Source organism: Oncorhynchus gorbuscha, unplaced genomic scaffold (assembly GCF_021184085.1).
Source record: "Oncorhynchus gorbuscha isolate QuinsamMale2020 ecotype Even-year unplaced genomic scaffold, OgorEven_v1.0 Un_scaffold_1821, whole genome shotgun sequence".
Taxonomy (NCBI): Eukaryota; Metazoa; Chordata; class Actinopteri; order Salmoniformes; family Salmonidae; genus Oncorhynchus; species Oncorhynchus gorbuscha.
In genome coordinates this window covers 31805-58511 of record NW_025746495.1, presented here as the reverse complement: position 1 = coordinate 58511, position 26707 = coordinate 31805, and the positions used below count along the sequence as shown (strand labels likewise).

The following is a 26707-nucleotide window of genomic DNA, read 5'->3' as shown; positions in this document are numbered from 1 at the left end:
ACGTAGACAGCTGAGTAGACGCTGAGCGAGGGTTAGGGTTAGTAAAACTCACCATGACGTAGACAGCAGAGTAGACGCTGAGCGAGGGTTAGGGTTAGTAAAACTCACTGTGATGTAGACAGCTGAGTAGACGCTGAGCGAGGGTTAGGGTTAGGGTTAGTAAACTCACAGTGACGTAGACAGCAGAGTAGACGCTGAGCGAGGCGTCTTTGGAAGGGAAGGAGCGTCGAGCCTTCTCCACGACGACCGGGCTGCCGGTACAGATGTTACCGTTGGAGATGAACTGGTGGTTGAAGCGACACTCTGTGCCGGTGTAGTTGGGCTTACAGACAGACAGGAAGTACGGCGCCAGGTTGCCCGTCACCACCTGCCCCGCGTTTACAAAGATGTCTGTCGCAAACAGACCAAACGCAAACACACCTGGCAAGAGAGAGAGAGAGAGAGAGAGAGAGAGAGAGAGAGAGACAGAGAGAGAGAGAGAGAGACGAACAGAGAGAGAGACGAACAGAGAGAGAGAGCGAGACGAACAGAGAGAGAGAGAGACGAACAGAGAGAGAGAGCGAGACGAACAGAGAGAGAGAGAGACGAACAGAGAGAGAGAGAGAGAGAGAGAGAGAGACGAACAGAGAGAGAGAGCGAGAGAGAGACGAACAGAGAGAGAGAGCGAGAGAGAGACGAACAGAGAGAGAGAGCGAGAGAGAGACGAACAGAGAGAGAGAGAGACGAACAGAGAGAGAGAGAGGCACACAGAGAGAGAGAGAGAGAGAGAGAGAGAGAGAGAGAGAGAGAGAGAGAGAGACGAACAGAGAGTGAGAGAGAGAGACGAACAGAGAGAGAGAGACGAACAGAGAGAGAGAGAGAGAGACGAACAGAGAGAGAGAGAGACGAACAGAGAGAGAGAGAGAGAGACGAACAGAGAGAGAGAGACGAACAGAGAGAGAGAGAGAGACGAACAGAGAGAGAGAGAGAGACGAACAGAGAGAGAGAGAGAGAGACAGAGAGAGACGACAGAGAGAGAGACGAACAGAGAGAGAGACGAACAGACAGAGAGAGAGACGAACAGAGAGAGAGAGAGAAGAGAGAACAGAGAGAGAGAGAGAGACGAATAGAGAGAGAGAGAGAGAGAGACGAACAGAGAGAGAGAGAGAGACGAACAGAGGGAGAGAGAGAGAGACAGACGAACAGAGAGAGAGAGAGAGAGAGAGACACAGAGAGAGAGAGAGAGACAGACGAACAGAGAGAGAGAGAGAGAGAGACAGACGAACAGAGAGAGAGAGAGAGAGAGAGACGAACAGAGAGAGAGAGAGAGAGAGACGAACAGAGAGAGAGACGAACAGAGAGAGAGAGAGAGACGAACAGAGAGAGAGAGACGAACAGAGAGAGAAAAAGACAGACACATGAAACTAAATGCTTCATTTCCAATGTTCATGAAATATGACTTATTATCTGCCCTTATATTGTAATACTCTGAGCCTGGTGGTGCCCTCTGTCTGCGGGGGAGAGACTGACAACAAAGGCTGGGCTATGTCCCAAATGGAACCATATTCCCTACACAGTGCACTACTTTTGACCAGGGCCCTGTGTGTGCTGGTCAAAGTAGTGTACTATGTAAGGAATAAAGTGCCATTTTGGGATGCATTTTAACACAGATGTAGTGTAACGCGGTGCCATTGGGCACCCTGACGCGGTGCCATTGGGCACCCTGACGCGGTGCCATTGAGCACCCTGACGCGGTGCCATTGAGCACCCCTGACGCGGTGCCATTGAGCACCCTGACGCGGTGCCATTGAGCACCCTGACGCGGTGCCATTGAGCACCCTGACGCGGTGTCATTGAGCACCTGACGCGGTGCCATTGAGCACCCTGACGCGGTGCCATTGAGCACCTGGACGCGGTGCCATTGAGCACCCTGACGCGGTGTCATTGAGCACCCTGACGCGGTGTCATTGAGCACCCTGACGCAGTGTCATTGAGCACCCTGACAGACGTTCTACTGGAGAGAAGGGTCGTCAGTAGAAACCGTGAAGACATCTTGAGAGTTCCAAACTGCTCTCATAATTACAGCTTCAATCAGACTAACTGAATGGGCCCCATGTTAATCTGCAGCAGATGTTTGTATGGAAGCCTAATGGTTAAGAGAAGGTGGGCCAGTAACAAAGGTTGCTAGTTCAAATCCCTGAGCTGACTAGGTGAAAAATCTATCAATATGCACTTAAACCTAATTGCTGCAATAAGTCGCTATGAATAAGAATGTCAGCTAAATGACTTTTTTTAAATATATATTTTTTTAAATACTATAAAATAGTTTGCTAAGAGTTGGCTACTCAACATGTAACTACGTTCAACATCTAATATACGAGTAACACCACTGACATGACCAGTAGGTCACCAATAACTAACCAATAAACCTGATGACTCTCCTGGTAAGGGCGTTCAGGTAGCAGCACTTCCCCGTCACCATGGTCTTCTCCTGGGTTAGAAGCACCTCCCGTGTGGACTTCATGATGTACATGGATACCTCCCCGATGAAGATCTGATGACAGATACATGGTAATGTTAAACATATTGAGCCTAACCTTGTAGAGTCCATGTCCCGACAAATTAGCATTAACACCCAGCCCTAACCCTTGTGTCACCTATAACCCTCAAACTTTTACAGATGCACAATCGAGAACATCCTGTCGGGCTGTATCACCACCTGGTACGGCAACTGCACTGCCCTCAACCACAGGGCTCTCCAAGAGGGTAGTGAGGTCTGCACAACGCATCATCGGGGCAAACTACCTGCCCTCCAGGACACCTACAGCACCTGATGTTACAAGAAGTCCAAAAATATCAGCAAGGACAACAACCACCCGAGCCACTGCCTGTTCACCCCGCTATCATCCAGAAGGTGAGGTCAGTACAGGTGCATCAAAGCTGGGACCGAGAGACTGAAAATCAGCTTCCATCATGGCCATCAGACTGTTAAACAGCCATCGCTATCGGAGAGGCTGCTGCCAACACACAGATTGAAATCACTGGCCACTTTTTTTAAAAATTACTTAAAGGTATCACTAGTCACTTTAAATGTCTTTAAATAATGCCACTAAGTCACTCTGGATAAGCACGTCTGATAAATGACTAAAATGTAACACTAGTCTAGAGGTGTTAGTGGTCCTGTGTAGCTCAGTTGGTAGAGCATGGCGCTTGTAACGCCAGGGTAGTGGGTTCGATCCCCGGGACCACCCATACGTAGAATGTATGCACACATGACTGTAAGTCGCTTTGGATAAAAGCGTCTGCTAAATGGCATATATTATTATATTATTATTATTATATAGTTGGTCTTGGTTCAGTTGGTAAAGCAGCAGGATATGTTGGAATCCCACTGAGGTCCACATGAACATGCAGGACCTTTATGGATTTATTTATTTAATCCACCTTTAAATTACGACCTGGCCAAGATAAAGCAAAGCAGTTCGACAGATACAACAACACAGAGTTGTAAAACAAACATACAGTCAATAATACAGTAGGAAAATATGTCTATATACAATATGAGGTGAGATAAGGGAGGTAAAGGCAAAAAAAAAGGCCATGGTGGCAAAGTAAATACAATATAGCAAGTAAAACACTTGAATTACTAAGTCACTTAGGATAAAAGTTTATGCTAAATAGTATATATTATTATTTATTGAGTGTGGGTGTAATGGTAGGCTACCTTGGGCAGCAGGTAGCCTAGTAGTTAGAGCACTGGGCCATTAACTGAAAGGTTGCTGGATCGAATCCCCGAGCTGACAAGGTACGAATCTGTTGTTCTGCCCTGAACAAGGCAGTTAACCCGCTGTTCCCTGGTAGGCCGTCATTGTAAATAAGAATTTGATCTTAACTGACTTGCCTGGTTAAATAAAGGTGCCAGAGAAGGCATGTAGAGCTGCTATGGCTGCTGCCGAACTGTAGGCAGTAGATCTACAGTGTAGCAACAGTGCCATCTAGTGTTCATTCTTTCGACTAATGAAACCGTGTCAGTGCCTCAGTGACTTAAAAAACATCTGTTTTTTTCCTCCAGTGAATCTAGCAGTCATAATTAAACCTAGAAATCAATATTTCAGTAGAAATGAGGCAAATGGAACTCAACTACCCGGTCGCATTCACAGGTTGTATCACATTTTCACTTCATTTCATTACAGTACAACGGTTTGATTTGTTTGATCGTAGCTAGCTACTTAGCTAGCTACATAGCCGTCTTTGTATCAAAGATAATTGTGTAGTCTAGAGCGATTTTCTAGGTTCGCTAGCCATCTATTGTCGTTCTTTTAACGCAACGTAACGTAAACAACACTGCTAGCTAGCCTGCTAGCCCCGAATAGCAACACTGCAGAAACTATTACACTCAACGGAACGACTTGATTAGTGTAGTGTCAACAACGCACCCACTGCCAGCTGGCCTACTTCAGCAGTACTGTATCATTTTAATCATTTTAGTCAATAAGATTCTTGCTACGTAGCTTAACTTTCTGAACATTCGAGACGTGTAGTCCACTTGTCATTCCAATCTCCTTTGCATTAGCGTAGCCTCTTCTGTAGCCTGTCAACTATGTGTCTGTTTATCCCTGTTCTCTCCTCTCTGCACAGACCATACAAACGCTCCTCACCGCGTGGCCGCGGCCACCCTACTCTGGTGGTCCCAGCGCGCACGACCCACGTGGAGTTCCAGGTCTCCGGTAGCCTCTGGAACTGCCAATCTGCGGTCAACAAGGCAGAGTTCATCTCAGCCTATGCCTCCCTCCAGTCCCTCGACTTCTTGGCACTGACGGAAACATGGATCACCACAGACAACACTGCTACTCCTACTGCTCTCTCTTCGTCCGCCCACGTGTTCTCGCACACCCCGAGAGCGTCTGGTCAGCGGGGTGGTGGCACCGGGATCCTCATCTCTCCCAAGTGGTCATTCTCTCTTTCTCCCCTTACCCATCTGTCTATCGCCTCCTTTGAATTCCATGCTGTCACAGTTACTAGCCCTTTCAAGCTTAACATCCTTATCATTTATCGCCCTCCAGGTTCCCTCGGAGAGTTCATCAATGAGCTTGATGCCTTGATAAGCTCCTTTCCTGAGGACGGCTCACCTCTCACAGTTCTGGGCGACTTTAACCTCCCCACGTCTACCTTTGACTCTTTCCTCTCTGCCTCCTTCTTTCCACTCCTCTCCTCTTTGACCTCACCCTCTCACCTTCCCCCCTACTCACAAGGCAGGCAATACGCTCGACCTCATCTTTACTAGATGCTGTTCTTCCACTAACCTCATTGCAACTCCCCTCCAAGTCTCCGACCACTGCCTTGTATCCTTTTCCCTCTCGCTCTCATCCAACACCTCCCACACTGCCCCTACTGGATGGTATCGCGCCGTCCCAACCTTCGCTCTCTCTCCCCGCTACTCTCTCCTCTTCCATCCTATCATCTCTTCCCTCCGCTCAAACCTTCTCCCACCTATCTCCTGATTCTGCCTCCTCAACCCTCCTCTCCTCCCTCTCTGCATCCCTTGACTCTCTATGTCCCCTATCCTCCAGGCCGGCTCGGTCCTCCCTCCCGCTCCGTGGCTCGATGACTCATTGCGAGCTCACAGAACAGGGCTCCGGGCAGCCGAGCGGAAATGGAGGAAAACTCGCCTCCCTGCGGACCTGGCATCCTTTCACTCCCTCCTCTCTACATTTTCCTCCTCTGTCTCTGCTGCTAAAGCCACTTTCTACCACGCTAAATTCCAAGCATCTGCCTCTAACCCTAGGAAGCTCTTTGCCACCTTCTCCTCCCTCCTGAATCCTCCGCCCCCTCCCCCCCCTCCTCCCTCTCTGCAGATGACTTCGTCAACCATTTTGAAAAGAAGGTCGACGACATCCGATCCTCGTTTGCTAAGTCAAACGACACCGCTGGTTCTGCTCACACTGCCCTACCCTGTGCTCTGACCTCTTTCTCCCTCTCTCTCCAGATGAAATCTCGCGTCTTGTGACGGCCGGCCGCCCAACAACCTGCCCGCTTGACCCTATCCCCTCCTCTCTTCTCCAGACCATTTCCGGAGACCTTCTCCCTTACCTCACCTCGCTCATCAACTCATCCCTGACCGTTGGCTACGTCCCTTCCGTCTTCAAAGAGCGAGAGTTGCACCCCTTCTGAAAAAACCTACACTCGATCCCTCCGATGTCAACAATTACAGACCAGTATCCCTTCTTTCTTTTCTCTCCAAAACTCTTGAACGTGCCGTCCTTGGCCAGCTCTCCCGCTATCTCTCTCTGAATGACCTTCTTGATCCAAATCAGTCAGGTTTCAAGACTAGTCATTCAACTGAGACTGCTCTCCTCTGTATCACGGAGGCGCTCCGCACTGCTAAAGCTAACTCTCTCTCCTCTGCTCTCATCCTTCTAGATCTATCGGCTGCCTTCGATACTGTGAACCATCAGATCCTCCTCTCCACCCTCTCCGAGTTGGGCATCTCCGGCGCGGCCCACGCTTGGATTGCGTCCTACCTGACAGGTCGCTCCTACCAGGTGGCGTGGCGAGAATCTGTCTCCTCACCACGCGCTCTCACCACTGGTGTCCCCCAGGGCTCTGTTCTTGGCCCTCTCCTATTCTCGCTATACACCAAGTCACTTGGCTCTGTCATAACCTCACATGGTCTCTCTTATCATTGCTATGCAGACGACACACAATTAATCTTCTCCTTTCCCCTTCTGATGACCAGGTGGCGAATCGCATCTCTGCATGTCTGGCAGACATATCAGTGTGGATGACGGATCACCACCTCAAGCTGAACCTCGGCAAGACGGAGCTGCTCTTCCTCCCGGGGAAGGACTGCCCGTTCCATGATCTCGCCATCACGGTTGACAACTCCATTGTGTCCTCCTCCCAGAGCGCCAAGAACCTTGGCGTGATCCTGGACAACACCCTGTCGTTCTCAACTAACATCAAGGCGGTGGCCCGTTCCTGTAGGTTCATGCTCTACAACATCCGCAGAGTACGACCCTGCCTCTCACAGGAAGCGGCGCAGGTCCTAATCCAGGCACTTGTCATCTCCCGTCTGGATTACTGCAACTCGCTGTTGGCTGGGCTCCCTGCCTGTGCCATTAAACCCTTCAACTCATCCAGAACGCCGCAGCCCGTCTGGTGTTCAACCTTCCCAAGTTCTCTCACGTCACCCCGCTCCTCCGTTCTCTCCACTGGCTTCCAGTTGAAGCTCGCATCCGCTACAAGACCATGGTGCTTGCCTACGGAGCTGTGAGGGGAACGGCACCTCAGTACCTCCAGGCTCTGATCAGGCCCTACACCCAAACAAGGGCACTGCGTTCATCCACCTCTGGCCTGCTCGCCTCCCTACCACTGAGGAAGTACAGCTCCCGCTCAGCCCAGTCAAAACTGTTCGCTGCCCTGGCCCCCCAATGGTGGAACAAACTCCCTCACGACGCCAGGACAGCGGAGTCAATCACCACCTTCCGGAGACACCTGAAACCCCACCTCTTTAAGGAATACCTAGGATAGGTTAAGTAATCCCTCTCACCCCACCCCCTAAGTTTTAGATGCACTATTGTTAAGTGACTGTCCCACTGGATGTCATAAGGTGAATGCACCAATTTGTAAGTCGCTCTGGATAAGAGCGTCTGCTAAATGACTTAAATGTAAATGTAAATGTAATCTGTAAATAATACAGATGCAGGATTTTAATTCGAGCCAGTTTGATACAGGAGGAATAATACTTTTTCAGGAAGGGGAAATCAAGTCTGAAAAAAAAAAAGTGGAAATTATAAACTTCAGAAGCCTTCTTAAAACTCAAATACAAGTAAATTCTCAACCACAAAAGAGTGATCAAATTAAGAGCCTACATCAGTAGGATATATATATATCTCTTCATTAAATATATAATACAAAGATAATGGAGGATAAGGTGAGATGATTTACTGAGAAAGAAAGATAGCGAGAGTGAAAAGACAGAAAAACAGTTACTGTACTCAAGATGGCGATGGGAGCCTTATTGTGACAGAGAGAGAGAAAGAGGAGCGAGGGGGCACAGAGACAGAGGGCAGAGCCAGCAAGACAGAGTCCGTCAGTAACCTAGTACTCACGATGGTGGTGGGAGCCTTATTGTGACAGAGAGAGAGAAAGAGGAGCGAGGGGGCACAGAGACAGAGTCCGTCAGTAACCTAGTACTCACGATGGTGGGGGGAGCCTTATTGTGACAGAGAGAGAAAGAAGAGCGAGGGGGCACAGAGACAGAGTCCGTCAGTAACCTAGTACTCACGATGGTGGTGGGAGCCTTATTGTGACAGAGAGAGAGAAAGAGGAGCGAGGGGGCACAGAGACAGAGTCCGTCAGTAACCTAGTACTCACGATGGTGGGGGGAGCCTTATTGTGACAGAGAGAGAGAAAGAGGAGCGAGGGGGCACAGAGACAGAGTCCGTCAGTAACCTAGTACTCACGATGGTGGGGGAGCCTTATTGTGACAGAGAGAGAAAGAAGAGCGAGGGGGCACAGAGACAGAGTCCGTCAGTAACCTAGTACTCACGATGGTGGTGGGAGCCTTATTGTGACAGAGAGAAAGAGGAGCGAGGGGGCACAGAGACAGAGGGCAGAGCCAGCAAGACAGAGTCCGTCAGTAACCTAGTACTCACGATGGTGGTGGGAGCCTTATTGTGACAGAGAGAGAGAAAGAGGAGCGAAGGGGCACAGAGACAGAGTCCGTCAGTAACCTAGTACTCACGATGGTGGTGGGAGCCTTATTGTGACAGAGAGAGAGAAAGAGGAGCGAAGGGGCACAGAGACAGAGTCCGTCAGTAACCTAGTACTCACGATGGTGGTGGGAGCCTTATTGTGACAGAGAGAGAAAGAAGAGCGAGGGGGCACAGAGACAGAGTCCGTCAGTAACCTAGTACTCACGATGGTGGTGGGAACAGCGGCGACCACGCAGTAGAGGATGAGGGGAGGGATGAAGCTGCTCTCGTCCACCCCGGGGTACGGCTTCATCAGGTCAGCATCGTTGCAGAAGAACCCCTGGACGTGGATGCCGAACGTGTCGGTCAGCTCAAAGTAGTAGGCCAGCAGGACGGTCCCTGCCATTATCACCAGCTGGAGAGACAACATCAGGGAGATATCAGGCTGGAACCCTAACCTAAATACAACCTGACCTAACTCAAAGTAGTAGGACAGCAGGACGGTCCCTGCCATTATCGCTCTACCATTTACCCCCAGCCTCGCTCTACCATTTACCCCCAGCCTCGCTCTACCATTTACCCCCAGCCTCGTATGTAGCCCTGCTACTAACAGGTGTCTGTATGTAGCCCTGCTACTAACAGGTGTCTGTATGTAGCCCTGCTACTAACAGGTGTCTGTATGTAGCCCTGCTACTAACAGGTGTCTGTATGTAGCCCTGCTACTAACAGGTGTCTGTATGTAGCCCTGCTACTAACAGGTGTCTGTATGTAGCCCTGCTACTAACAGGTGTCTGTATGTAGCCCTGCTACTAACAGGTGTCTGTATGTAGCCCTGCTACTAACAGGTGTCTGTATGTAGCCCTGCTACTAACAGGTGTCTGTATGTAGCCCTGCTACTAACAGGTGTCTGTATGTAGCCCTGCTACTAACAGGTGTCTGTATGTAGCCCTGCTACTAACAGGTGTCTGTATGTAGCCCTGCTACTAACAGGTGTCTGTATGTAGCCCTGCTACTAACAGGTGTCTGTATGTAGCCCTGCTACTAACAGGTGTCTGTATGTAGCCCTGCTACTAACAGGTGTCTGTATGTAGCCCTGCTACTAACAGGTGTCTGTATGTAGCCCTGCTACTAACAGGTGTCTGTATGTAGCCCTGCTACTAACAGGTGTCTGTATGTAGCCCTGCTACTAACAGGTATGTTGCCTTGCTACTCTTTCTGTTTTATTTCTTTACTTCCCTACACACACACACAACTTTTTTTGGGCACCATTGTTTAGCACCTGTTGTATTCAGCATTTCACTGTGAGGTCTACTACACCTGTTGTATTCAGTATTTCACTGTAAGGTCTACTACACCTGTTGTATTCAGCATTTCACTGTAAGGTCTACTACACCTGTTGTATTCAGCATTTCACTGTGAGGTCTACTACACCTGTTGTATTCAGCATTTCACTGTAAGGTCTACTACACCTGTTGTATTCAGCATTTCACTGTAAGGTCTACTACACCTGTTGTATTCAGCATTTCACTGTGAGGTCTACTACACCTGTTGTATTCAGCATTTCACTGTAAGGTCTACTACACCTGTTGTATTCAGCATTTCACTGTAAGGTCTACTACACCTGTTGTATTCAGCATTTCACTGTGAGGTCTACTACACCTGTTGTATTCAGCATTTCACTGTAAGGTCTACTACACCTGTTGTATTCAGCATTTCACTGTGAGGTCTACTACACCTGTTGTATTCAGCATTTCACTGTGAGGTCTACTACACCTGTTGTATTCAGCATTTCACTGTAAGGTCTACTACACCTGTTGTATTCAGCATTTCACTGTAAGGTCTACTACACCTGTTGTATTCAGCATTTCACTGTGAGGTCTACTACACCTGTTGTATTCAGCATTTCACTGTGAGGTCTACTACACCTGTTGTATTCAGCATTTCACTGTGAGGTCTACAACAGCTGTTGTATTCGGCGCACGTGACAAATAAACTGATTTGAAATACAATTGTTAAATTATGACCCTATTTGGTTTACCACAGAAAAAGTGAGAAGCCTTCCCACTAGCAGTGATGTAAAGTACTTCAGTAAAAATTATATACTTTTTACATTTTCCCTGACACCCAAAAGTACTCTTTGCTTAGCAGGACAGGAAATGGTCCAATTCACACAGGTTTGGAGTGCTCCCCTGGCTCACTGCAATTAAAAAATACATAAAAACACCAACAATTATGCCATTTGGTTTGCGTAATAGGGAATTATTTACACTTTTAATTTTGATCAAGTACCTTTTTACAATTACTTTTGATACTTAAGTATATTTAAAACCAAAAATGCTGATACTTTTACGCAAGTAGTATTTTCCTGGATGACTCACTTATGAGTAATTTCCTATTAAAAAGGTATTGATACTTTAACTCAAGTATGACAGGTTTTCCCCCACAACATCCCGCTAGCCATCATAGTCTGAGATAATTGATGGGCTGGACATGCCGGAAGATGAGTTTGGATTGGTCTGCCATGTAGCATGCTTCTGTCTATAATAAATGCTGCTCAGTATGTGTTAATGGAAGATGAGTTTGGATTGGTCTGCCATATAGCATGCTTCTGTCTATAATAAATGCTGCTCAGTATGTGTTAATGGAAGATGAGTTTGGATTGGTCTGCCATGTAGCATGCTTCTGTCTATAATAAATGCTGCTCAGTATGTGTTGATGAGTTTGGATTGGTCTGCCATGTAGCATGCTTCTGTCTATAATAAGAGCTGCTCAGTATGTGTTGATGGAAGATGAGTTTGGATTGGTCTGCCATGTAGCATGCTTCTGTCTATAATAAATGCTGCTCAGTATGTGTTGATGGAAGATGAGTTTGGATTGGTCTGCCATGTAGCATGCTTCTGTCTATAATAAATGCTGCTCAGTATGTGTTAATGGAAGATGAGTTTGGATTGGTCTGCCATGTAGCATGCTTCTGTCTATAATAAATGCTGCTCAGTATGTGTTGATGGAAGATGAGTTTGGATTGGTCTGCCATGTAGCATGCTTCTGTCTATAATAAGAGCTGCTCAGTATGTGTTGATGGAAGATGAGTTTGGATTGGTCTGCCATGTAGCATGCTTCTGTCTATAATAAGAGCTGCTCAGTATGTGTTGATGGAAGATGAGTTTGGATTGGTCTGCCATGTAGCATGCTTCTGTCTATAATAAATGCTGCTCAGTATGTGTTGATGAGTTTGGATTGGTCTGCCATGTAGCATGCTTCTGTCTATAATAAGAGCTGCTCAGTATGTGTTGATTGTCCTTTATACCGTGGTGGTGCTGAAATATATAACATTAGCCATCGAGAATTATACGTTTTTCTACTTTTCTCCACAACATTGATTGGCTGAATGTAGCAGCCGCTATCGACAGATCAGTTGGATAAAGTTGTGATGGGCGACTTTCTGCAACACGCCACGGTCAGTGTGAACCAGGGTGACTTGACAACACTGGCCGAACAGGAAGTAGCTACAAACAGAACAGAGTTATATATGGTTCCAGTCTGTAGCTACAAACAGAACAGAGTTATATATGGTTCCAGTCTGTAGCTACAAACAGAACAGAGTTATATATGGTTCCAGTCTGTAGCTACAAACAGAACAGAGTTATATATGGTTCCAGTCTGTAGCTACAAACAGAACAGAGTTATATATGGTTCCAGTCTGTAGCTACAAACAGAACAGAGTTATATATGGTTCCAGTCTGTAGCTACAAACAGAACAGAGTTATATATGGTTCCAGTCTGTAGCTACAAACAGAACAGAGTTATATATGGTTCCAGTCTGTAGCTACAAACAGAACAGAGTTATATATGGTTCCAGTCTGTAGCTACAAACAGAACAGAGTTATATATGGTTCCAGTCTGTAGCTACAAACAGAACAGAGTTATATATGGTTCCAGTCTGTAGCTACAAACAGAACAGAGTTATATTTGGTTCCAGTCTACCGTAAAGTGTTCATCCATGTATACGGATGAGTAAGAGTCTATTTTCTGATATTTAAACGTTTCCAATTGTCAGAACGTCATTTTCATTGCAACTTAAGGCGTACTGTTCGCTAGCTAACGTTACGTGTATGATCTGTGTAGTAATATTATTAGAATCAGAAATATATTTGCCTTGTTCGTTATAGCCTAACGTTAGCTAGCTAACATTGAATCTAGTTGGTTACCGTTAGCTACCTACAGATTCATACTACAGATATGACAATATTTGTATTGGTAGTAGTACGAGTTTGGATAATGCCAGGTCATGTTTTAGCTAACTAGCTACATGTCTAAACAAAAGACTCCACTTCGCCAGATGGTTACATGACCCATCAAGTTGGCCAGGTGTGTCTGAAGGTGATTACAGACATTTATTATATTTCATGGACATGAAACACATGTTCACCTGGGTGAAAATGGCTCCCGGCTGCATTCAAACATCGGAAAGATTCTTGGTGAACTAAATTGATGTGAGGGCAATATTAGCATTACACCGAAGTCTGTTTTTAACCAACTCCTCTTTGGTCTCTATGAGAGTTCCACATGACAGACAGTCTTACCTCTATGATCTGTTATCAGGTAACACCAGAGACAGTCTTACCTCTATGACCTGTTATTAGGTAACACCAGAGACAGTCTTACCTCTATGGCCTGTTATTAGGTAACACCAGAGACAGTCTTACCTCTATGGCCTGTTATTAGGTAACACCAGAGACAGTCTTACCTCTATGACCTGTTATTAGGTAACACCAGAGACAGTCTTACCTCTATGACCTGTTATTAGGTAACACCAGAGACAGTCTTACCTCTATGACCTGTTATTAGGTAACACCAGAGACAGTCTTACCTCTATGGCCTGTTATCAGGTAACACCAGAGACAGTCTTACCTCTATGGCCTGTTATCAGGTAACACCAGAGACAGTCTTACCTCTATGGCCTGTTATCAGGTAACACCAGAGACAGTCTTACCTCTATGACCTGTTATCAGGTAACACCAGAGACAGTCTTACCTCTATGACCTGTTATCAGGTAACACCAGAGACAGTCTTACCTCTATGATCTGTTATTAGGTAACACCAGAGACAGTCTTACCTCTATGACCTGTTATTAGGTAACACCAGAGACAGTCTTACCTCTATGACCTGTTATTAGGTAACACCAGAGACAGTCTTACCTCTATGACCTGTTATTAGGTAACACCAGAGACAGTCTTACCTCTATGACCTGTTATCAGGTAACACCAGAGACAGTCTTACCTCTATGATCTGTTATTAGGTAACACCAGAGACAGTCTTACCTCTATGATCTGTTATTAGGTAACACCAGAGAGTCTTACCTCTATGGCCTGTTATTAGGTAACACCAGAGACAGTCTTACCTCTATGGCCTGTTATTAGGTAACACCAGAGACAGTCTTACCTCTATGGCCTGTTATTAGGTAACACCAGAGACAGTCTTACCTCTATGGCCTGTTATTAGGTAACACCAGAGACAGTCTTACCTCTATGGCCTGTTATTAGGTAACACCAGAGACAGTCTTACCTCTACGAAGATGAAACATGGGATGATGGAGTAACTGCGCTGTGTGTTGTCAGAAGCCATGTTGTCTCAGCAAAGAATGGATCAGTCTGGATCTCAATCTACAGGAGATGAAGGACTGTTAATATCATGAAATATTGGGAGTCCATTCTGATTCCATTCCTAAATTCCTGGAGATGGGAATTGACTCCAAGAGGAGTCCAAACCATGAGCTGATTCCAGAAACATACAAAACAATGTCAAAGGACAGAGGGTGACTGGACAACATACAGTGAAACTACAATACAGGGTTGAACATTCAAAAAACATAAAGTACATGTGTTATATACAATACAGGGTTGGCAAATAGACAGAGTGGGTAAAGAGTAGGGGAGGTAAAGAGTAGGGGGTTTAGACTGGCCTTTGGGGGTAGAGTGGGTAAAGAGTAGGGGGTTTAGACTGGCCTTTGGGGGTAGAGTGGGTAAAGAGTAGGGGAGGTAAAGAGTAGGGGTTTAGACTGGCCTTTGGGGGTAGAGTGGGTAAAGAGTAGGGGTTTAGACTGGCCTTTGGGGTAGAGTGGGTAAAGAGTAGGGGGTTTAGACTGGCCTTTGGGGGTAGAGTGGGTAAAGAGTAGGGGGTTTAGACTGGCCTTTGAGCACTGACGAGTGGGTAAAGAGTAGGGGGTTTAGACTGGCCTTTGAGCACTGACGAGTGGGTAAAGAGTAGGGGTTTAGGGTGGGTAAAGAGTGGGGAGGTAAAGAGTAGGGGTTTAGACTGGCCTTTGAGCACTGACGAGTGGGTAAAGAGTGGGGGGTTTAGACTGGCCTTTGAGCACTGACGAGTGGGTAAAGAGTAGGGGGTTTAGGGTGGGTAAAGAGTGGGGAGGTAAAGAGTAGGGGTTTAGGGTGGGTAAAGAGTAGGGGGTTTAGGGTGGGTAAAGAGTAGGGGGTAAAGAGTAGGGGTTTAGGGTGGGTAAAGAGTGGGGGAGGTAAAGAGTAGGGGTTTAGGGTGGGTAAAGAGTGGGGGAGGTAAAGAGTAGGGGGTTTAGGGTGGGTAAATAGTAGGGGGTAGAGTGGGTAAAGAGTAGGGGTAGAGTGGGTAAAGAGTGGGGGAGGTAAAGAGTAGGGGTTTAGGGGAGGTAAAGAGTAGGGGGTTTAGGGTGGGTAAAGAGTAGGGGGTAGAGTGGGTAAAGAGTAGGGGGTAGAGTGGGTAAAGAGTAGGGGGTAGAGTGGGTAAAGAGTAGGGGGTAGAGTGGGTAAAGAGTAGGGGGTAGAGTGGGTAAAGAGTAGGGGGTTTAGGGTGGGTAAAGAGTGGGGGTTTAGGGTGGGTAAAGAGTAGGGGGTTTAGGGTGGGTAAAGAGTGGGGGAGGTAAAGTAGGGGTTTAGGGTGGGTAAAGAGTAGGGGGTTTAGGGTGGGTAAAGAGTAGGGGGGTAGAGTGGGTAAAGAGCAGGGGGTAGAGTGGGTAAAGAGCAGGGGGGGGTAGAGTGGGTAAAGAGCAGGGGGGTAGAGTGGGTAAAGAGCAGGGGGTAGAGTGGGTAAAGAGCAGGGGGGTAGAGTGGGTAAAGAGCAGGGGGGTAGAGTGGGTAAAGAGCAGGGGGTAGAGTGGGTAAAGAGCATGGGGGGTAGAGTGGGTAAAGAGCATGGGGGGTAGAGTGGGTAAAGAGCATGGGGGGTAGAGTGGGTAAAGAGCATGGGGGTTAGAGTGGGTAAAGAGCATGGGGGGTAGAGTGGGTAAAGAGCATGGGGGGTAGAGTGGGTAAAGAGCATGGGGGGGTAGAGTGGGTAAAGAGCATGGGGGGGTAGAGTGGGTAAAGAGCATGGGGGTGGAGTGGGTATAGAGCATGGGGGGGGTAGAGTGGGTATAGAGCATGGGGGGTAGAGTGGGTATAGAGCATGGGGGGGGTAGAGTGGGTAAAGAGCAGGAGGGCGGAGGAATGGTGGCGTCTCAAATGGAACCCTATTCCCTATATAGTGCTCCACTTTTGAACAGGGCACACAGGGAATGGTCAACAGAGCACAATTCTAGCTGACGGACCTATCACCTAGGATGACATTGATGATGGTATGCTCCTGAAGAAGTAATTGGTGGTATAATCAAATTACCCAATAGAGGAAGTCAATCACCCACGTTGATATATTACTGTATGGCTAAATAGCAACAACAAGCAGCTGGGAGGATGCTGTGGAGCTGGTGTTGTGGGAGGATGCTGTGGAGCTGGGGTTGTGGGAGGATGCTGTGGAGCTGGGGTTGTGGGAGGATGCTGTGGACCCGGGGTTGTGGGAGGATGCTGTGGACCCGGGGTTGTGGGAGGATGCTGTGGACCCTGGGGTTGTGGGAGGATGCTGTGGACCCTGGGGTGTGGGAGGATGCTGTGGACCCTGGGGTGTGGGAGGATGCTGTGGACCCTGGGGTGTGGGAGGATGCTGTGGACCCTGGGGTGTGGGAGGATGCTGTGGACCCTGGGGTGTGGGGCCGTGGTGGGAGGATGCTGTGGCGCTGGGGTGTGGGAGGATTGCTGTGGCGCTGGGGTGTGGGAGGATGCTGTGGACCCTGGGGTGTGGGAGGATGCTGTGGCGCTGGGGTGTGGGGCCGTGGTGGGAGGATGCTGTGGCGCTGGGGTGTGGGAGGATTGCTGTGGCGCTGGGGAGTAGGTCCGTGGTGGGAGGATGCTGTGGCGCAGGAGTGTCGGTCCGTGGTGGGAGGATGCTGTGGCGCTGGGGTGTGGGAGGATGCTGTGGTGCTGGGGTGTGGGGCCGTGGTGGGAGGATGCTGTGGCGCTGGGGTGTGGGAGGATGCTGTGGCGCTGGGGTGTGGGAGGATGCTGTGGCGCTGGGGTGTGGGAGGATGCTGTGGCGCTGGGGTTGTGGGAGGATGCTGTGGCGCTGGGGTTGTGGGAGGATGCTGTGGAGCTGGGGTGTGGGAGGATGCTGTGGAGCTGGGGTGTGGGAGGATGCTGTGGAGCCTGGGGTGTGGGAGGATGCTGTGGACCCTGGGGTGTGGGAGGATGCTGTGGACCCTGGGGTGTGGGAGGATGCTGTGGACCCTGGGCTGTGGGAGGATGCTGTGGCGCTGGGGTGTGGGGCCGTGGTGGAAGAATGCTGTGGCGTTGGGGTGTGGGAGGATTGCTGTGGCGCTGGGGTGGTGGGAGGATGCTGTGGACCCTGGGGTGTGGGAGGATGCTGTGGACCCTGGGTGTGGGAGGATGCTGTGGCACTGGGGTGTGGGAGGATGCTGTGGAGCTGTTGCGCTGGGGTGTGGGAGGATGGTGTGGCGCTGGGGTATGGGAGGATGGTGTGGATGTGAGAGGATGCTGTGGAGCTGGAGGATGCTGTGGAGACTGGGGTGTGGGAGGATGCTGTGGAGACTGGGGTGTGGGAGGATGCTGTGGCGCTGGGGTGTGGGAGGATGCTGTGGCGCTGGGGTGTGGGAGGATGCTGTGGCGCTGGGGTTGTGGGAGGATGCTGTGGAGCTGGGGTGTGGGAGGATGCTGTGGAGACTGGGGTGTGGGAGGATGCTGTGGACCCTGGGGTGTCGGAGGATGCTGTGGACCCTGGGGTGGGGAGGATGCTGTGGACCCTGGGGTGTGGGAGGATGCTGTGGACCCTTGGGTGTGGGAGGATGCTGTGGCCCTGGGGAGTGGGAGGATTGCTGTGGCCCTGGGGTTGTGGGAGGATGCTGTGGAGCTGGGGTGTGGGAGGATGCTGTGGAGCTGGGGTGTGGGAGGATGCTGTGGCACTGGGGTGTGGGAGGATGCTGTGGCACTGGGGTGTGGGAGGATGCTGTGGCACTGGGGTGTGGGAGGATGCTGTGGAGCTGTTGCGCTGGGGTGTGGGAGGATAGTGTGGCGCTGGGGTGTGGGAGGATGGTGTGGGGCCGTGGTGGGAGGATATTGTGGCGCTGGGGTGTGGGAGGATGCTGTGGCACTGGGGTGTGGGAGGATGCTGTGGAGCTGGGGTATGGGAGGATGCTGTGGAGCTGTTGCGCTGGGGTGTGGGAGGATGGTGTGGCGCTGGGGTGTGGGAGGATGGTGTGGCGCTGGGGTGTGGGAGGATGGTGTGGATGTGAGAGGATGCTGTGGAGCTGGGGTGTGGGAGGATGCTGTGGGAGAATGCTGTGGAGACTGGGGTGTGGGAGGATGCTGTGGAGACTGGGGTGTGGGAGGATGCTGTGGACCCTGGGGTGGGGAGGATGCTGTGGACCCTGGGGTGTGGGAGGATGCTGTGGACCCTTGGGTGTGGGAGGATGCTGTGGCGCTGGGGTGTGGGAGGATGCTGTGGACCCTGGGGTGTGGGAGGCATCATGTCCCATCAGGTTGGAGTTCACAGGGAGATCAGAGTGGGATAATGTCACCATGTCATCTTATTCTGACTGATCCTAAAATCAGCCCCTTCTACTGCTGAGAGGTTATGAAACGCGACCAAACTGATCCTAAATCAGCTATCAAGACACTTGATACATCCGGCCCCAGACCACAACCAAAGGCGACTGGAATGACACACAGACGAGCAAATTGTCTGTATCACCAACCATGTTCGTGATCCTACTAATGACGAACAAATGATGTCCATGAATGATTAGGCTCCTCTCTCCTCTCAGCTCGGTAAATAATTGGAAACATAAAACACGAGGACGGCGAGGTAATTACACAACAATCACGGTCTAAATGAGTTCCAGAGAGACAGGTGTTAGTCTGAGTTCACGGATCCTCCCTGGTAAAAGACCATTTAAATAATTAAATGACCCTCGGAGGACCATGATAGTACTCTGGTCCTCCCTCCGCAACGTGTGGCTTCATTCTCAGGACTGACCATTGCAACAAAGTAACGCTTTAGTTAAAACACTGGCTATATTTAAATCGGCTGAAATAAAAATGAACACTCCGGCAATATCGGAACCAATTCCACATTGCGCTCAGCCACAGCACACGAACCCATCGACACTGTGAGAAACAAGACAATAGCTGAATAGGCGAATAGCAACAACAATTTGTCTATTTCTCACCGAGTGGCCGGGCTGCCACCGAGTGCATCACGGAGAACTTACCGTGCGATGAACGTATATTCCACTGGACGTGCACATCCATCAAAGGGAATGGATGAAAAGAATGCCCAGACGCGTGCATGCTACTCCATATTGTTAATCAGCGTTTTTAGCGCTACAGTGTCTGCTAGTAGCTTTGAGATGGGTGATGAGAACACCATCAAGTACCCCTCGCAACGGCACACAGAACTGGGAGGAGTCAAACTTCTATTCTTTAAATTTGGCGGATCGCAACCAACTGAAAGGTGCGTACACCGCCATCTACTGTAGTGGAGAGTGAGGCCGGACAGGGCCTCCATATTCATCTATAGCTCTCATCTTGCCCTATTTCTACCTACTGTTCTAGAGTATGAATTCATTACACTTTGTGACACAAAAAGGACGGGAAACGGGAAGAAACACTGCCCTTCCAACTAACACTACACCCATTAAAAACCTCACCATTCTACCAACTAACCCTACACCCATTAAACCTTACCATTATACCAACTAACCCTACACCCATTAAAACCTCACCATTATACAAACTAACACTACACCCATTAAAACCTCACCATTCTACAAACTAACCCTACACCCATTAAAACCTCACCATTATACAAACCAACCCTACACCCATAAAAACCTCACCATTATACAAACTAACCCTACACCCATTAAAACCTCACCATTATACAAACTAACCCTACACCCATTAAAACCTCACCATTCTACCAACTAACCCTACACCCATTAAAACCTCACCATTCTACAAACTAACCCTACACCCATTAAAACCTCACCATTATACAAACTAACCCTACACCCATTAAAACCTCACCATTATACCAACTAACCCTACACCCATTAAAACCTCACCATTCTACCAACTAACCCTACACCCATTAAAACCTCACCATTATACCAACTAACCATACACCCATTAAAACCTCACCATTCCACCAACTAACCCTACACCCATTAAAACCTCACCATTATACAAACTAACCCTACACCCATTAAAACCTCACCATTCTACCAACTAACCCTACACCCATTAAAACCTCACCATTCTACAAACTAACCCTACACCCATTAAAACCTCACCATTATACAAACTAACCCTACACCCATTAAAACCTCACCATTATACCAACTAACCCTACACCCATTAAAACCTCACCATTATACCAACTAACCCTACACCCATTAAAACCTCACCATTATACCAACTAACCCTACACCCATTAAAACCTCACCATCCTACCAACTAACCCTACACCCATTAAAACCTCACCATTATACAAACTAACCCTACACCCATTAAAACCTCACCATTATACAAACTAACCCTACACCCATTAAAACATCACCATTCTACCAACTAACCCTACACCCATTAAAACCTCACCATTATACAAACTAACCCTACACCCATTAAAACATCACCATTCTATCAACTAACCCTACACCCATTAAAACCTCCCCAATAGACCAACTAACCAATAAAAACCTCACCATTCTACCAACTAACCCTACACCCATTAAAACCTCACCATTATACCAACTAACCCTACACCCATTAAAACCTCACCATTATACCAACTAACCCTACACCCATTAAAACCTCACCATCCTGCCAACTAACCCTACACCCATTAAAACCTCACCATTATACAAACTAACCCTACACCCATTAAAACATCAACATTCTATCAACTAACCCTACACCCATTAAAACTTCACCATTATACAAACTAACCCTACACCCATTAAAACCTCACCATTATACAAACCAACCCTACACCCATAAAAACCTCACCATTATACAAACTAACCCTACACCCATTAAAACCTCACCATTATACAAACTAACCCTACACCCATTAAAACCTCACCATTCTACCAACTAACCCTACACCCATTAAAACCTCACCATTCTACAAACTAACCCTACACCCATTAAAACCTCACCATTATACAAACTAACCCTACACCCATTAAAACCTCACCATTATACCAACTAACCCTACACCCATTAAAACCTCACCATTCTACCAACTAACCCTACACCCATTAAAACCTCACCATTATACCAACTAACCCTACACCCATTAAAACCTCACCATTCCACCAACTAACCCTACACCCATTAAATACCTCACCATTATACAAACTAACCCTACACCCATTAAAACCTCACCATTCTACCAACTAACCCTACACCCATTAAAACCTCACCATTCTACAAACTAACCCTACACCCATTAAAACCTCACCATTATACAAACTAACCCTACACCCATTAAAACCTCACCATTATACCAACTAACCCTACACCCATTAAAACATCACCATTATACCAACTAACCCTACACCTATTAAAACCTCACCATTATACCAACTAACCCTACACCCATTAAAACCTCACCATCCTACCAACTAACCCTACACCCATTAAAACCTCACCATTATACAAACTAACCCTACACCCATTAAAACATCACCATTCTACCAACTAACCCTACACCCATTAAAACATCACCATTATACAAACTAACCCTACACCCATTAAAACATCACCATTCTATCAACTAACCCTACACCCATTAAAACCTCCCCAATATACCAACTAACCAATAAAAACCTCACCATTCTACCAACTAACCCTACACCCATTAAAACCTCACCATTATACCAACTAACCCTACACCCATTAAAACCTCACCATTATACCAACTAACCCTACACCCATTAAAACCTCACCATCCTGCCAACTAACCCTACACCCATTAAAACTTCACCATTATACAAACTAACCCTACACCCATTAAAACCTCACCATTATACAAACTAACCCTACACCCATTAAAACATCACCATTCTATCAACTAACCCTACACCCATTAAAACTTCACCATTCTATCAACTAACCCTACACCCATTAAAACTTCACCATTCTACCAACTAACCCTACACCCATTAAAACCTCCCCAATATACCAACCCATTAAAACCCATTCTACCAAAACCCTCACCCATTCTACCAACTAACCCTACATCCCATTAAAACCTCACCATTAAAACTTATTCTAAACTAACCCTACATTAAAACCCATTAAAACATCACCATTCTATCAACTAACCCTACACCCATTAAAACCTCACTACCAACTAACCCTACACCCATTAAAACCTCCCCAATGTACCAACTAACCTAATAAAACCTCTCCATTATACCAACTAACCCTACACCCATTAAAACCTCACCATTATACAAACTAACCCTACACCCATTAAAACATCACCATTCTATCAACTAACCCTACACCCATTAAAACTTCACCATTCTACCAACTAACCCTACACCCATTAAAACCTCACCATTATACAAACTAACCCTACACCCATTAAAACATCACCATTCTATCAACTAACCCTACACCCATTAAAACTTCACCATTCTATCAAATAACCCTACACCCATTAAAACTTCACCATTCTACCAACTAACCCTACACCCATTAAAACCTCCCCAATATACCAACTAACCCATTAAAACCTCACCATTCTACCAACTAACCCTACACCCATTAAAACCTCACCATTATACAAACTAACCCTACACCCATTAAAACATCACCATTCTATCAACTAACCCTACACCCATTAAAACTTCACCATTCTACCAACTAACCCTACACCCATTAAAACCTCCCCAATATACCAACTAACCCATTAAAACCTCACCATTCTACCAACTAACCCTACACCCATTAAAACCTCACCATTATACCAACTAACCCTACACCCATTAAAACCTCCCCAATATACCAACTAACCCAATTTACATTTTACATTTAAGTCATTTAGCAGACGCTCTTATCCAGAGCGACTTACAAATTGGTGCATTCACCTTATGACATCCAGTGGAACAGCCACTTTACAATAGTGCATCTAAATCTTTTAAGGGGGGGGGTGAGAAGGATTACTTTATCCTATCCTAGGTATTCCTTAAAGAGGTGGGGTTTCAGGTGTCTCCGGACACCAATAAAACCTCTCCATTATACCAACTAACCCTACACCCATTAAAACCTCCCCACTATACAACTAACCCTACACCCATTAAAACCTCCCCAATATACCAACTAACCCATTAAAACCTCACCTTTATACCAACTAACCCTACACCCATTAAGACCTCCCACTATACCAACTAACCCTACACCTATTAAAACTTCCCCACAATACCAACTAACCCTACACCCATTAAAACCTCACTACCAACTAACCCTACACCCATTAAAACCTCCCCAATATACCAACTAACCCAATAAAACCTCTCCATTATACCAACTAACCCTACACCCATTAAAACCTCCCCACTATACAACTAACCCTACACCCATTAAAACCTCCCCAATGTACCAACTAACCCAATAAAACCTCTCCATTATACCAACTAACCCTACACCCATTAAAACCTCCCCACTATACAACTAACCCTACACCCATTAAAACCTCCCCAATATACCAACTAACCCATTAAAACCTCACCATTATACCAACTAACCCTACACCCATTAACCTGTTCAGGATACCACGGTTTACTGCCCCTTCTGGAGGATTTGGGTACCCATATAAAACAGGATAAAAAAAATCAAAATTGCTAATATATGCATATAAAAAATATTATCGAATAGAAAACACTCTAACGCTTCTAAAATCGTTTAAATTTTGTCTCTATGTAAAGCAGAAGTGTCAGGGCATGCATTCTCCCAAAGTCTCTCTTGTAATGGAAAAAGTTGGCACCACTTTGACGTCATCTTAAACGCACTTCCCAAAAGGCTACAGCTCTGAGAACAGTTTCTACGTGTTCAGCGCGAAGCCTGCTTCCAATGAGGCGTGTAACTGTGAGAATCGCGTGCTCACGAGACTTTGAGCGTGTCGAGACTTTGAGCGTGTCGAAAGATCTTGGTCACGCCAAAAACAGTGCACCTATTTGCGCGCTCTGCACATTTTCTCTCTTTCCCTCAGGATCGATTAAAAGACGTGTGTGTTTCGCTTCGTCCTCACAATTGCTGTACACCTTTATAACATGTTAAAGCTTAATTATGAACATAGTTTGACAAGTTTACTCGACATATGATATATATTTTCGACGTTTTGGTGCGCACCCACTTCAATTTTGAGAACCGAAAGACTCAGACTTGAAAACTAAAGGCTGTTTTTGGTAAGTATAATTCCTTCCAGGTCTTCTGATGGAAGAACAGCAAAGGTAAGGGAATATTTATGTGTTAATTTTGGGTTTCTGTCGACTCAAGATAGAGGAGACATTATGCTAATGTGGGAGCGCCGACTCCCTATTATAGCCTAGTAAACGCAAAATGTAATGTTATAAATAAAAGTAACACAGCGTTTGCATTTAGAAGAAGTGTATCTTCCTATACATATGTAAAACATGCATATTTAGTCAAAGTTTATGATGTGTATTCCTTGTTAGCTGACGTTATCTGCCGGAGCTATTTAATTTCTCCGGACATTTTAGTAGCATTTTTTGAACGATGCATCATTGTAAACAGAGATTTATGGATATATATAGCATATTATTGAAAAAAATGAATGTACTGTGTAACATGTTATATTACTGTCATCTGATGAAGATTTCAAAAGGTTAGTGAAATGATTTTTCTTTTAATCCTGCGTTTGTTGATTGCATATTTTTTCCTACTTGGCTATGCTAATGAGCTATGTCTGCGGTGGTGGTTTGACATAAATATGTGCTATGTTTTCGCCGTAAAACATTTTAGAAATCTGACTTGCTGGCTAGATAAACAACTTGTTTATCTTTCATTTGAGCTATTTTACTTGTTAATGTGTGGAGGTTAAATATTTTTAGGAATATTTTTGCCCATTGTGCGTTATTGTAATGAGCTTGAGCTGTAGTCACGCTACCCGCACAGGAATATAACCCCCTAACAAGTTTTAAGACCTCCCACTATACCAACTAACCCTACACCCATTAAAACTTCCCCACTATACCAACTAACCCTACACCCATTAAAACCTCACTACCAACTAACCCTACACCCATTAAAACTTCCCCATTATACAAACTAACCCTACACCCATTAAAACCTCCCCACTATACAACTAACCCTACACCCATTTAAACCTCCCCAATATACCAACTAACCCATTAAATCTCACCATTATACCAGCTAACCCTACACCCATTAAGACCTCCCACTATACCAACTAACCCTACACCCATTAAAACTTCCCCACTATACCAACTAACCCTACACCCATTAAAACCTCACTACCAACTAACCCTACACCCATTAAAACTTCCCCACTATACCAACTAACCCTACACCCATTAAAACCTCACTACCAACTAACCCTATACCCATTAAAACCTCCCACTATAGCAACTAACCCCACACCCATTAAAGTCTCCACACTATACCAACTAACCCATTAAAATACCAACTAACCCATTAAAACCTCACCATTCTACCAACTAACCCTACACCCATTAAAACCCATATACCAACTAACCCTACACCCATTAAAACCATCACCATTCTACCAACTAACCCTACACCCATTAAAACCTCACCATTCTACCAACTAACCCTACACCCATTAAAACTTCACCATTCTACCAACTAACCCTAACCCATTAAAACCTCACCATTATACCAACTAACCCTACACCCATTAAAACATCACCATTCTATCAACTAACCCTACACCCATTAAAACCTCACTACCAACTAACCCTACACCCATTAACTTCACCATTCTACCTACAATTAAAACTAATTCCATTACCAACTAACCCTACACCCATTAAAACCTCACCATTATACAAACTAACCCTACACCCATTAAAACATCACCATTCTATCAACTAACCCTACACCCATTAAAACTTCACCATTCAACACCCATTAAAACCTCACCATTATACAAACTAACCCTACACCCATTAAAACATCACCATTCTATCAACTAACCCTACACCCATTAAAACTTCACCATTCTATCAAATAACCCTACACCCATTAAAACTTCACCATTCTAAAACTAACCCTCACCCATTCCCCAATATACCAACTAACCCATTAAAACCTCACCATTCTACCAACTAACCCTACACCCATTAAAACCTCACCATTATACAAACTAACCCTACACCCATTAAAACATCACCATTCTATCAACTAACCCTACACCCATTAAAACTTCACCATTCTACCAACTAACCCTACACCCATTAAAACCCAATATACCAACTAACCCATTAAAACCTCACCATTCTACCAAAACCTACACCCCCAATATACCATTAAAACTAACCTAACCCAATTTACATTTTACATTTAAGTCATTTAGCAGACGCTCTTATCCAGAGCGACTTACAAATTGGTGCATTCACCTTATGACATCCAGTGGAACAGCCA

The 26707-nt window shown here is 46.5% G+C and overlaps 2 protein-coding genes across 2 annotated transcripts in view; both read right to left on the bottom strand.

Annotated features, from left to right (window-relative positions):
* The window catches only part of LOC124024286 (phospholipid phosphatase-related protein type 1-like), a 28138-nt gene extending 8682 nt beyond the window's left edge, over positions 1-19456 (bottom strand). Inside the window, exons 1-5 of the mRNA XM_046338274.1 lie at positions 19261-19456; positions 14241-14338; positions 8902-9090; positions 2401-2533; positions 170-420 (exon numbers count right to left, since the gene is read on the bottom strand). Of these exons, the coding sequence (XP_046194230.1) occupies positions 170-420; positions 2401-2533; positions 8902-9090; positions 14241-14300 (633 nt within the window). The 5' untranslated portion in view covers positions 14301-14338; positions 19261-19456. The remainder of the gene's footprint in view (positions 1-169; positions 421-2400; positions 2534-8901; positions 9091-14240; positions 14339-19260) is intronic.
* Positions 16365-18515, bottom strand: LOC124024284 (extensin-like). The gene has a single exon (XM_046338272.1). It carries the CDS (start codon positions 18513-18515, stop codon positions 16365-16367), a length of 2151 nt encoding a protein of 716 aa, XP_046194228.1.
* Positions 19457-26707: the final 7251 nt, after the last annotated feature.